A 14,009-nucleotide genomic window follows, 5' to 3' on the forward strand; every position below is an offset into this window, starting at 1 on the left:
ATCCTGTCCATCCTGGGCAACAGAGTGAGACTCCATATGAAAAAGAAAAAAAAAAAAAAAGGAGAGATCAAAGAACTGTTTCATATTACAGGCAGTCAAAGAGACATGACACCTGAATGTGATGGAAAATCGTGGATGGGATCCTTTTGCTATAAAGGATGCCAGCCGGGCACGGTGGCTCACACCTGTAATCCCAGCACTTTGGGAGGCCAAGACGGGCAGATCACCTGAGGTCGGGAGATCGAGACCATCCTGGCTAACACGGTGAAACCTCGTCTCTACTAAAAAATACAAAATTAGCTGGGCGTGGTGGCAGGCGCCTGTAGTCCCAGCTACTCGGAAGGCTGAGGCAGGAGAATGGCGTAAACCCGGGAGGCGGAGCTTGCAGTGAGCTGAGATCTGGCCACTGCACTCCAGCCTGGGCAACAGAGTGAGACTCCGTCTCAAAAAAAAAAAAAAAAAAGAGTGAAACTCTGTCTCAAAAATAGATAAATAAAACATAAAAATATAAAGGGTGCCATTGGAGGGTGGGCATGGTGGTTCATGCCTGTAATCCCAGCACTTTGGGAAGCTGAGGCTGGAGGATTGTTTGAGCCCAGTAGTTTGAGACCAGGCTAGGCAACATGGTGAGATTCGTCTCTACAAAAGTCACCAAAGACCATATATAGTAAGACTGCATTTATATGAAAGGTCCAGAATAGGCAAATCTATAGAGAGAAAGTAGATTAGTGGCTTCTAGGAGCTGATGGTAAAGGAGTGACCGTTAATGGGTATGAGGTTTTTTGGGGGAGCATGATGAAAATGTCCTGGAGTTAGGTAGTGGCAGTGGTTGTGTAACCTATGAATTAATGAAAAACCACTGAAACTGAATTATTGCTTTTAAAACCAACTTAAAGGCGTAAATTTTATGGTATGTAAATGATATCTTAGTACAGGTGTTATTTTTATTGCTTCCTTTTTTTTTTTTTTTTTTTTTTTTTTAGCAGACAGAATCTCGCTGTATTGCCCAGGCTGGTGTGTAGTGGCAAGATCTTGGCTCACTGCAACCTCCACCTCCTGGGTTCAAGCGATTCTCCTGCCTCAGGCTCCCAAGTAGCTGGGATTACAGGCATGTGCCACCATGCCTGGCTAATTGGTTTTTGGTTTTTTTTTTTTTTTTTTTTTGAGACAGAGTCTCGCTCTGTCGCCCAGGCTGGAGTGTGCAGTGGTGCAATCTTGGCTCACTGCAAGCGCCACCTCCCAGGTTCACGCCATTCTCCTGCTTCTGCCTACCAAGTAGCTGGGACTACAGGTGCCCACCACCACACCCAGCTAATTTTTAATATTTTTAGTAGAGACGGGGTTTCACTGTGTTAGCCAGGGTGGTCTCCATCTCCTGACCTTGTGATCCGCCTGCCTCAGCCTCCCAACATGCTGGGATTACAGGCATGAGCCACCGCACCCAGCCAGTCCCAGAACTTTGAGAGGCTGAGGCAGGAGGATCACTTGAGCCCAGAAGTTTGAGATTAGCCTGGGCAACATAGCAAGACCCCATCTCTATGAAAAATAAAAGAATCAGCTGGGCATGGTGGCACACCTGTAGTCCCAGTTACTCAGGAAGCTGAGGGGAAATAATTGCTCAAGCCTGGGAGGTGGAGGCTGCATTGAGCCGTGATTGCACCACTGCACTGCAGCTTGGATGACAGAGAGAGACCTTGTCTCAAAAGAAAAAAGAAAAAAAAACCCAAAAAACAGTTGGAGAAATCATGCCTTAGAGTACTTACCTGTAAAACAGGTATAATAAAGGTCTTACGTCATAAGACTGTTATGAAAATAATGTACACACACACACACACACACACACACACACACTGTAGAGAAGAGTGCCAGGCAGGCACATAGTGAGTGTGTGTTTGCTACTTTTGTGACTCTCCCCAGCTGGTTGACCAAATTCACAGGCCGGTGGTCCGTAAGTAGAATGTCTCAAAGACAACAAAAGGTGAGGTTCCCCATGGGGGTGGGGGTGAGGGTGAGGGTGAGGGAGGATAGTGTCCCACCACACTTTTTCACCTATCATAATCACAGTCCCCAGAGAGCCAGGTCCAGCCTCAGGTTGCTGATGAGTGCATCTGAAAGCACTTTGGGGGCCAGGTGCGGTGGTTCACGCCTATAATCCCAGCACTTTGGCAAGCCAAGGCAGGTGGATCACCTGAGGTCAGTAGTTCGAGACCAGCCTGGCCAACGTGGTGAAACCCCATCTCTACTAAAAATACAAAAATTAGCCAGGCGAGGTGGTGCACGCCTGTAATTCCAGCTACTTGGGAGGTTGAGGCAGGAGAATTGCTTGAACCCAGGAGGTGGAGGTTGCAGTGAGCTGAGATCATGCCACTGCACTCCAGCCTGGGCGACAGAGCGAGACTGTGTCTTTAAAAAATAAAAAAATAAAGGAAGTGCTTTGGGCAAGAACTGGGACAGGGCAGCAGCCAAGTCAAACCTGATACTTGGCACCTGAGTGGCTGCTCAGATCCGGGTGGCTGGCAGGTGCCATCTACAGAAGGGCTCGTAAATAATGCACATGGAGTCCTGACCCCACAGACAGAAGAGTCCCTCCGATTCGCAAGCTGACTGCCTGGCTGACCTGCCCATGGCACCTGCCTGGATCTCGCTGGGAGGCACGGCCAGCCTCCCCTGTCCAGAGGCAGCTTGGGGCTGAAGGACCTGTTTGGATTGCAAGCTGCAAGCAGAGGTGAAGAGGTATCTGCTTGCCAAATCCTCTGCTTGGTAACACTATATTCTTCCTTCAAGGCCCTGTGCTTTCGTAGCCCCAGTGAAATGAACTGTTTTCTGTTTTTTCACCATTCAAGTAATTTAGCTGCTTTTAGAATCTTCGCAACAACATTGGTTCATTCTCTTCATGACACATTGTATTGGGAGTCTTAAATGTCTCCAGAGACCAGCAGGTAACATAAACCCATGATGGAGTTTATGTTATGGAGGCCTGGGCAAGGCAACTGGGAATGGTGGGGACTGTGCAACAGGCAGGGCCCATGTAATGCTGCTAGCTGTTCCTCTGTACCAGCCAATCGCCATGCAGGAATGTGAACCCAGATCTTCCCATTTTGATCTTTTTTTTTTTTTTTTTCCTGAGATGCAGTCTCGCTCTGTCATCCAGGCTGGAATGCAGTGGCGTGATCTCAGCTCACTGCAAGCTCTGCCTCCCAGATTCACACCATTCTCCTGCCTCAGCCTCCTGAGTAGCTGGGACTACAGGGGTCCGCCATCATGCCTGGCTAATTTTTTTGTATTTTTAGTAGAGACAGGGTTTCACCGTGTTAGCCAGGATGGTCTCGATCTCCTGACCTCGTGATCCACCACCTTGGCCTCCCAAAGCTCTGGGATTACAGGCATGAGCCACCGCACCCAGCCCCATTTTTCAAAAGAAGGTACCAGTCTTGATTTTTATGTGAAATCTTCCTCCTCATTCTTCTCTCCCTCTTTCTTTCCCTCCTTCCTTTCTTCCTTCCTTTCATCCTTCCTTCCTTCCTTCCCTCCCTCCCTCCTTCCTTCTTTTCTTCTTCTTTTTCTGAATGAGGTCTTGCTATGTTTCCTAGGCTAGTCTCAAATTCCTGTACTCAAGTGATTCTCCTGCCTGGCCCTCCCAAAGTGCTGGGATTACAGGCGTGAACCACCACATCCAGACTTTTTTTTTTTTTTTTTTTTTTTTGAGACGGAGTCTTGCTCTGTATCCCGGGCTGGAGTGCAGTGGCCGGATCTCAGCTCACTGCAAGCTTCATCTCCCGGGTTTACGCCATTCTCCTGCCTCAGCCTCCGGAGTAGCTGGGACTACAGGCGCCCGCCACCTCGCCCGGCTAGTTTTTTGTATTTTTAGTAGAGACGGGGTTTCACCGTGTTAGCCAGGATGGTCTCGATCTCCTGACCTCGTGATCTGCCCGTCTCAGCCTCCCAAAGTGCTGGGATTACAGGCTTGAGCCACTGCGCCCGGCCTTTTTTTTTTTTTTTTTAAGAGGGAGTCTCACTCTGTCGCCCATGTCAGAGTGCAGTGACGTGATCTTGGCTCACTGCAACCTCCGCCTCCCAGATTCAAGCAATTCTCCTGCCTCAGCCTCCCGAGTAGCTGGGATTACAGGCGCTCATCACCACACTCGGCTAATTATTGTATTTTTAGTAGGTACGAGGTTTCACCATGTTGACCAGGCTGGTCTCAAATTCCTGACCTCAGGTGATCTGCCCGCCTTGGCCTCCCAAAGTGCTGGGATTACAGGCGTGAGCCACTGCACCTGGCCTCAACATGAGTGAGTCTCAAATGCATTTGGCTGACCGAGATGCAGTAACAGTGTAGATTTACTTTCTCACCTGAAAGAACAAAACAAAATGGATAAAATGTGTATGAAACAATGTTTTTCAAGACTTCGGACATCAGTCAACAGAGGACAGTGATCCCTGAGGGACAAGGAACAAACAGGGTGAGCCCAGTGATTGCTCCCGCAATGTTACTGTCTTGGGAATTTCCAGACCATGATGCAGAGAGGGGAACCCAGGTGGAGTCTGGCAGACCCCCTGAGTTGAGCAAATACAGCTAAGAGTCCAGGGGGACCAAGGAGGTTCAAGTTCTGGAGAGGATACAGCTGTGCACAGAGAATCCCAGTGGTCTGCAGCAAGCACTTCTCCAGCCCTCCTCTGAGTGATGCTCAGCCCACGCATGACATGAAAGCGCTAACCCGAGGCCAGAGAAAGAACCACCTGAAATGATTAGAGGTACAAGAGCATTCCACTCACACAAACCCAGGAATAATGCTTATGCCACCAACCAGCCTCGAAAACCTCAGGGTTCTTGGGGCATTGTTCTTGCCTCAGTAGTGGGGAAAAGTTAGTTCTAGAGTAAGTTGCACCTTTTTATGTTGTTGTTGTTGTTGTTGTTTTTGAGACAGAGGCTTGCTCTGTCACCCAGGCTGGAGTGCAGTGGCGTGGTCTCCGCTCACTGCAACCTCTGTCTCCTGGGTTCACGCAGTTCTCCTGCCTCAGCCTCCTGAGTAGCTGGGATTACAGGCGCACGCCACCACACTGGACTAATTTTTGTATTTTTAGTAGAGACGGGGCTTCTTTTTTTATTTTTTATTTTTATTTTTTGAGATGGGGGTCTTGCTCTGTCGCCCAGGCTGGAGTGCAGTGGCCGGATCTCAGCTCACTGCAAGCTCTACCTCCCGGGTTTACGCCATTCTCCTGCCTCAGCCTCCCGAGTAGCTGGGACTACAGGCGCACACCACCACGCCCGGCTGGTTTTTGGAATTTTTTTTAGTAGAGACAGGGTTTCACCGTGTTAGCCAGGATGGTCTCAATCTCCTGACCTCGTGATCCACCGAGACGGGGTTTCATTATGTTGGCCAGGCTGGTCTCAAACTCAAGACCTCAGGTGATCCATCAGCCTTGACCTCCCAAGGTGGGGATTACAGGTCTGAGCCACCACGCCCAGCTCTGAGTTGCACTTTCGATTCCAAAAGAATTAAACCGTTTCCAAATACCTTGACTGTATCCAGTATAAAAAGTTCAAGAATATATATATAAATATATATGTGTATATATTAATATATGTGTGTATACATATGTGATATGTGTCTGTGTGTCTGTCTATCTATCTATCTATCTATCTATCTATCTATCTATCTATCTATCTATCATGTGTCTGTCTTTTTTTTTTTGAGACGGAGTCTGTCACCCAGGCTGGAGTGCAGTGACACAATCTCGGCTCACTGCAACCTCTGCCTCCCGAGTTTAAATGATTTTCCTGAGTCAGGCTCCCAAGTAGCTGGAATTACAGGTGTTTGCCACCATACCCAGCTAATTTTTGTATTTTTAGTACAGATGGAGTTTCACTATATTGACCAGGGTGGTCTTTCTGACCTAAAGTGATCCATCTGTCTTGGCCTCCCAAAGTGCTGGGATTATGGGGGTCAGCCATCTTGCCCAGCCTTTTAAAATTTAACTTAATTTAGCCGGGCGCGGTGGCTCAAGCCTGTAATCCCAGCACTTTGGGAGGCCGAGACGGGCGGATCACGAGGTCAAGAGATCGAGACCATCCTGGCTAACACGGTGAAACCCCGTCTCTACTAAAAACACAAAAAACTAGCTGGGCGAGGTGGCGGGCGCCTGTGGTCCCCGCTACTCGGGAGGCTGAGGCAGGAGAATGGCGTAAACCCGGGAGGCGGAGCTTGCAGTGAGCTGAGATCCGGCCACTGTACTCCAGCCCGGGCGACAGAGCAAGACTCCGTCTCAAAAAAAAAAAAAAAAAAAAAAAAAAAAAAAAAATTTAACTTAATTTTATTTTATTTTTGAGACAGAGTCTCACTCTGTTGCCCAGGCTGGAGTGCAGTGGTGTGATCTTGGCTCACTGCAGACTCTACCTCCTGGGTTCAAGCAATTCTCATGCCTCAGCCTCTGGAGTAGCTGGGGTTACAGGTGCATGCCACCATGCTTGGCTAATTTTTGTATTTTTAGTAGAGACGGGGTTTCACCATGTTGGCCAGGCTGGTCTCGAACTCCTGACCTCAGGTGATCCACCCGCCTTGGCCTCCCAGTGTGCCAGGATTACAGGCGTGAGCCACCTTGCTCGGCCTTGTTTTTTTTAGGAAGAGGTGGGGCCAAGGCACAGAGCAAGCAGGACAGGGGAAGGGGAGGGTGGTCCAGGGGAAAAAGGAAAGAACATTTTTAGGGATACCAAAATACAGAAGAAGTAGAAAGAAGAGGAGGAAAGAGGAAGAAAAAAGATGAAGAAAAAGAGAGAGAAAGAGAACAAGGTAAAACCCACAGTGTCTAACATCCAATCAACAATAACCAGGCAAACATGCAAGAAAATATCACTACTAAAGAGGACAAAAATACATCAATTGAAACCAATCCAAAACTGACACAGATATGAGAATTAGTAGATAAGGATATTAAGATAGTTACTGGAACTGTATTTCATATGTTTATAAGGTTAAGTAGAAGGCCAGGTGCTGTGGCTCATGCCTGTAATCCCAACACTTTGGGAGGCCAAGACAGCCGGATCACTAGGTCAGGAGTTCAAGACCAGCCTGGCCAACATGGTGAAACACCGTCTCTACTAAAAATACAAAAATTAGCTGGGCGTGGTGGCAGGCGCCTGTAATCCCAGCTACTTGAGTTGAGGCAAGAGAATCACTTGAACCTGAGAGGCCAAGGCTGCAGCGAGCTGAGATCACGCCACTGCACTCCAGCCTGGGAGACAGAATGAGACTCTGTCTAAAAAAAAAAAAAAAAAAAAAATTAAGTAGAGACATAGAAGATACAAAGACAAATAGAACTTATAGTGATGAAAACTACAATATGTGAGATAAAAAATACCCTGGATGGGAGTAATAGCAGATTAGACATTGTAGTAGAGAAGATTGGCTGGGTGCGGTGGCTCACACCTATAATCCCAGCACTTTGGGAGGCTGAGGTGGGCGGATCATGAGGTCAGGAGATCAAGACCATCCTGGCTAACATGGTGAAACCCTGTCTCTACTAAAAATATTAAAAATTAGCTGGGTGTGGTGGTGGGTGCCTGTAGTCCCAGCTACCTGGGAGGCTGAGGCAGGAGAATGGCGTGAACCTGGGAGGTGGAGGTTGCAATGAGCTGAGATCATGCCACTGCTCTCCAGCCTGGGCGACAGAGCGAGACTCCTTCTCAAAAAACAACAACAACAACAACAACAACTTAGTATCACTTAACACTTAGTATCACTTTCTAACACTTAATGTGACCCTATTTGGAAATAGGGTCTTTCCAGATGTAGTTGAGATGCGGTCATACTAGGAAAGTGTGTTTTTTTTTGTTACTTTTATTTATTTTTTTGACAGAGGCTCTTGCCCTGTCACCCAGGCTGGTGTGCAGTGGTGTGATGACAGCTCACTACTGGAGGCGGCGAAGGCCCCGAGCTCTGGGAGCCCATACTATTTATTGGTAATCCAACAGAGAAACAGGTGGTGAGAATGTGGAGGTCAAAAGGGCACAAGGGCACGTTGCATTAAGCACATGATTTACAACTGTGATGGTTTAGCATTTGCTCTGCTACTTGCGATAATGGAGAGCAAGTTCTTTTCACTCAAGATAACAATTGATCCTGGATGAGCAAGGAGCAAGGAGCCAGCAAGTCTAGACACATTCCACAGCCAAGAGCCCTGGATTCTATCCAAGTCACGGGGGATTTTATGCCCTGGGCTTAGACTATGGTGCATCAGGGTAGCCTTCCACCTTTGCACAGAACTTGGTGTTCCAAAGGCCACAAGGGGTATTAGACCCTGGATCCTGGACATGTTCCAAGACTCTTTTACATTATATCAGACATGCAAGCCCTGCCTCAGCTTCTCCCAACACATTACAGCCTCGACCTCTGCAGCTCAAGTGATCCTCCCATCTCAGCCTCCCAAGCAGCAGGGAATATAGGCTTGCACCACAATGCCCAGCTAATTTTTGTATTTTTAGTAGAAGTGGGGTCTCACTATGTTGGTCAGGCTGGTCTCCAACTCCTGGCCTCTAGGGATCTGCCCAACTCAGCCTCTCAAAGTGCTGGGATTACAGGCGTGAGCCACCATGCCTGACTAGAAAGGGTGTCTTTTTAAGACAGGACACACAGGGAAGAAGACAGTGCAACAGGGTAGAGATTGGGGTGATGCAGCTGTGCGCTAAGGAATGCCAGAGAGTGAAGGACTCCCCCTACACACACCCACAAGCTATGAGGAGGGAAGGATTCTGCCCAGAGCCTCAGAGGGAGTACTGCTTTGCTGACGCCTTCGTCTCAGATTTCTAGATGCCGGAACTGTGAGACAATACATTTCTTTCTTTCCTTTTTTAATTTCCTCCTCTCTCTCTTTTCCTTCCTTCTTTCCTTTTTCTTTCCTTCCTTCCTTCTTCTTTCTTTCTTCCTTTTCTCTCTCTCTCCTCTTTTTTTGAGACAGAGTTTCACTCTTGTTGCCCAGGCTGGAGTGCAATGGCATGATCTCGGCTCACTGCAACCTCTGCCTCCCTGGTTCAAGCGATTCTCCTGCATCAGCCTCTGGAGTAGCTGGGATTACAGGCATGCACCACCACGCCCACCTAATTTTGTATTTTTAGTAGAGACAGGGTTTCTCCATGTTGGTCAGGCTGGTCTCGAACTCCTGACCTCAGGTGATCCGCCTGCTTCAGCCTCCCAAAGTGCTGGGATTACAAGCGTGAGCCACCGTGCCTGGCCTCTTTCTTTTTGAGACTGGGTTTCGCTCTGTTACTCAGGCTGGGGGGCAGTGGTGCAATCATAGCTCAGTGCAGCCTTGACCTCCCAGGCCCAAGGAATTCTCAGACCTCAGCCTCCGGAGTAGCTGGGACCACAGGCACATGCCACTCCACCCAGCTAATCTGTAAATTTTTTGTAGAAACAGGGTCTCCTTATGTTGCCCCAGGTGGTGAGAATACATTTCTGTTGTTTTAAACTACCCAGGTTGGTAGCTTAGCCTGTAATCCCAACACTTTGGGAGGCCGAGGCGAGCGGATCACGTGGTCAGGAGATCGAGACCATCCTGGCTAACACGGTGAAACCCCATCTCTACTAAAAATACGAAAAAAAGGCCGGGCGCGGTGGCTCAAGCCTGTAATCCCAGCACTTTGGGAGGCCGAGACGGGCGGATCACGAGGTCAGGAGTTCGAGACCATCCTGGCTAACACGGTGAAACCCCGTCTCTACTAAAAAATACAAAAAACTAGCCGGGCGAGGTGGCGGGCGCCTGTAGTCCCGGCTACTCGGGAGGCTGAGGCAGGAGAATGGCGTAAAAACCCGGGAGGCGGAGCTTGCAGTGAGCTGAGATCCGGCCACTGCACTCCAGCCTGGGCGATACAGCGAGACTCCGTCTCAAAAAAAAAAAAAAAAAAAAAAAAAAAAAAAAATTAGCCGGGCGTGATGGCGGGCGCCTGTAGTCCCAGCTACTCGGGAGGCTGAGGCAGGAGAATCGTTTGAACCTGGGAGGTGGAGGTTGCGGTGAGCTGAGATCGCGCCACTGCACTCCAGCCTGGGCGACGGAACGAGACGCCGTCTCAAAAAAAAATAAAAATAAAAATAAAAAAATAAACTACCCAGGTTGTGGTTATGGCAGCCCTAGCAACGAACACAGGTGGCCGGGCGCAGTGGCTCGGTGCCTGTAATCCTAGCACTTTGGGAGGACAAGTCGGGCAGATTACTTAAGGTCATGAGTTGGAGAGCAGCCTGGCCAACATTGGAAAACCCCGCCTCTACTGGTAAACATACAAAAATTAGCTGGGTGTGGTGTAATCTGGCTACTCCAGAGGCCGAGGCATGAGACTCACTTGAATCTGGGAGGTGGAGGTTGCAGTGAGCTGAGATCACAGCATTGCACTCCAGCCTAGGCGACACACATACACAACCCATAAAAATAGAAGAAGAAAGAAAGATAAAATAAGAGTAACACAGGTGTCGTTTGAAACTGAGGCCTGAATGATGAAAAAAGGCACATCGTATGAAGATTTAGAGGGAAGAAAGTTCTATGCAAGGTCAGGAAGAGAAAAATCAATGACTGGAGAGTAGGGGTCCAGGGCGGTGAGATAGAAGGGACTGGAAAGCTAGGCAGGGGCAGTTCTTGCAGGACTTGGCAGAGGAGGGGACAGAACTGGATTTAATCAGCTTGGAGGCGGTTGTGTCTCTTGAGCGACAGAAACAGCTGTTAAGAACGTCACCTAGAGCGTTAGAGGGCAGGAATCCAGGATGTATTAGCTGCAGCACATAATAATGACAACGTGAGATGACCGCGCCCTCTCTGCGCTGCGCCGCCTGGCCCCCGACGTTGCTGGATGGTCGACGTCAGCTCCAGCATTCCGGGGCGCTGGCCTGGGCTCAGGTCAGGCAATGACCTGACCAGGGGCGGGTCAGCTTTCATTTCACCTCCCCCAAATCTCCCTTCTTTCCCCAAACTCTAGACACCCCCAAAACACACCATCTAAGTCAAATAAGCTCGGCAAATGCAATCTGCAGACAAGTCCCCCAACTCTTCCTGGAAGAGAGAGATTCTGGAGGCGCAGAGGCACTGCCACGGGGGCCACAACAGACCCCGCAAGACCTTGCAAGGCCGCACAGTTGGGGTCCGAAACAGCGCGCGGGGCGGGGCGGGGCGGGGGGATGCGCATGCGCTGTCCCGCCTCCTGGGGCGGGGCGTGGGCGCGCGGGCGGGCGCCGGGGCGGGGCCATGACGTTTGTTGCGCGCGTGGCTCCGGCTGCGCAGGAACAGCTGGTGCCTCCGAGGGCGGCCGGCGAGCGCGCTGGCGTGGGACGCTGGGGGGCCGGCCGGGCAGCGCTGCGGGAGCAGCCGCCGCCGCCTTGCACCATCATGTCCGGGCAGCTCGAGCGTTGCGAGCGCGAATGGCACGAGCTCGAGGGAGAATTTCAAGAACTGCAGGTAGGGCCAGGCCACCTGGTCCCGCAACTCTGCTGCCCGCGGTGCAGCGCCTTCCCCTTCCTGAGCCCCCGGCCCGGGCGGTGGGGACAGTCAGGGCCTAGGGAGTGCCCCGGCGAGGCCCTGGGGGCAGACGGGCGGCGTGGGCCAGCCCCCTCCCATCACCCGGCGCTTCAGCTCTTCGTCCACGTGGGGCGCCGGGTCGCAGTCCCCACCTTCCGCCGCCCTCCCACTGCCTCTCTGCTCCATGCACCCACTCCGCTGAGAAAGTTGGTCTGTGGCCTCTGAGGCAAGTTCCAGGCGTGTTTATCTGTGGGGGTGGTTCAAAGAGAACAGCCCAGCCCCCACCTCCTTAGGGTCTCCCCAAATCTCACCCCGCCCCCTCCCATCTGCTTTTGGTAGCTCAGCTCCCACCCCGTACTCTGGCGGGGCAGCATTATCCTGCCGCTCTGTTCTGGGAGGGGTACTTAGGAACTGTTCACCTTGAACCTTTAGGCTGTGCTTGGGGATTAGGGACCCATATTTCCTGTCTTTGGGGGCTCTGACGCTGCTGCAGGCTGAGTTTGGCGTGGAGAGCATCTGTCAGTTCTGACAGCTGGGTCGCCTCACCCAGTGATAGGGGAAGCTCCCAGCCCTATCCTTCTGGCCCGGAGCCTTACATGGGGTGGCGTGAAGGCGAGTGTAAGGGGGGGTCCCCTGAGAGAACGGCATTGCTGCTGGGGGTGGGGAGCGGTCCTGGCAGCAGTCGTTCCTGCCAAGAGGTTCAGAGAGGCCCCAGCTATCGACCGTGTTGACTAGAGACGCCTCAGGAAACCTTGGGGTTGAGCAAGAGGGACTCGGCGACTATTTTTGAAGACAGGGCTGTTCCTTCTCCAGTCATGGAATTGTTTTTTGGGGGTTGGCTTTGCCTGAAATTACATTACACACCTTCACCCCAGTCCTCTCATTTGGAGCAGTGACATTGTCCCTGTCCATGTAGCTCTTGTCTGCAGTTCAGTTGGCCTCCTACAGTGTGCAGAGAGGAGAGGAGGTTGCCAAGGGTGTTTCTGATGGGTCTTTCTAGACACGTGGCTGTAGATTCTGATCAATAGACCGAGGGTTGCTGGAGAGCTGGGGCAGGAACGGGGGTGCCGTTTCAGGCATGAACAGAGAGGAAGGGACCTAGACTCATCTGGGCCTGTCCAGCATGTGTAGGTTGATGCCTTCTCTAGGGCCTGGGTCCCATCCAGTTCTCAGGGGACCGTTTTGGCTCCACTTCCATGGAGAAGACTCAGCCACTTCTTGTTTTGTTTTGTTTTTGAGACGGAGTCTCACTGTTGCCCAGACTGGAGTGCAGTGGTGTGATCTCGGCTCACTGCAGCCTCTGCCTCCCAGGTTCAAGCCATTCTCCGCCTCAGCCTCCTGAGTAGCTGGGATTACAGGCACGTGCCACCATGCCCGGCTAATTTTTTTGTATTTTAGTAGAGATGGGGTTTCACCATGTTGGCCAGGCTCCTGACCTCAGGTGGTTCACCTACCTCAGCCTCCCAGTGTCCTGGGATTACAGGCATGAGCCACCGTGCCTGGCTCTCAGCCATTTCTTCTTTTTTTTTTTTTTTTTGAGACAGAGTCTTGCTCTGTTGCCAGACTTGAGTGCAGTGGCACGATCACAGCTCACTGCAACCTCCGCCTCCCGAGTTCAAGCGATTCTCCTGTCTCAGTCTCCCAAGTAGCTGGGATTATAGGTGCCCATCACCACGCCCAGCTAATTTTTGTATTTTTAGTAGAGACGGGGTTTCACCGTGTTGGCCAGGATGGTCTCGATCTCTTGACCTTGTGATCCGCCCGCCTCGGCCTCCCAAAGTGCTGGAATTACAGTTGTGAACCACCATGCCTGGTCCTTATCCGCTTGTTAATGCTTTGTCCTACTGGGCTCCGAGGTCATGGTCGGCTGTGGAACCACCAAGTGGGTGTTAGGGTTGGGAATGGGAGAAGAGAAGAGGTTTGCTGTGTGACGCTTGTGTTGTTCATAATTCCTGTCCCTTGCCTTGCCTTAGACAAGGAGGAGGAGGGGGGAAGAGTCTTAACACTTCAGAGTGACGCCCAGTGTGGTGGCTCACTCCTGTAATTCCAGCATTTTGGGAGGCCGAGGCAGGCGGATCACAAGGTTAGGAGTTTGAGACCAGCCTGGCCAACATAGTGAGACCCTGTCTCTACTGAAAATACAAAATTAGCTGGGTGTGGTGGCATGTGCCTATAATCCTAGATACTCAAGTGGCTGAGGCAGGAGAATTGCTTGAACCTGGGAGGGGGAGGTTGCAGTGAGACAAGACTGCACCACTACACTCCACACTCCAGCCTGGGCAATAGAGCAAGACGCTGTCTCAAAAAAAAAAAAAAACAAAAAAAAAACACCAAAACCAGAAAACAACAGCAACAACACTTCAGAGCTATGCAATTAACAGCAATTAGATAGCAAGTCTTGGCAGGCAGAGGTTGCAAAGGAGTTGTTTGACTCTTTCTTACTTGGTTCTCGGATGCTCAGGTGTGTTGGGGCAAAGGGATTGGGAATCAGTTCTGGATTTTGTCCCCTATTG

The 14,009-nt window shown here is 50.7% G+C and overlaps 1 protein-coding gene across 3 annotated transcripts in view; it reads left to right on the top strand.

The window, feature by feature from the left end:
* The first annotated feature begins 11,237 nt into the window (after nucleotides 1–11,237).
* Nucleotides 11,238–14,009, top strand: part of TMEM120B (transmembrane protein 120B) — a 74,604-nt gene continuing 71,832 nt past the window's right edge. For all 3 annotated transcript variants that reach the window (XM_073021174.1, XM_008005003.3, XM_073021175.1), the window contains exon 1: nucleotides 11,238–11,436. In XM_073021174.1, coding sequence (XP_072877275.1) covers nucleotides 11,368–11,436 — 69 coding nt within the window. In that variant the 5' untranslated portion in view covers nucleotides 11,238–11,367. The remainder of the gene's footprint in view (nucleotides 11,437–14,009) is intronic.

The sequence above is a fragment of the Chlorocebus sabaeus genome, chromosome 11, assembly GCF_047675955.1.
Source record: "Chlorocebus sabaeus isolate Y175 chromosome 11, mChlSab1.0.hap1, whole genome shotgun sequence".
Taxonomy (NCBI): Eukaryota; Metazoa; Chordata; class Mammalia; order Primates; family Cercopithecidae; genus Chlorocebus; species Chlorocebus sabaeus.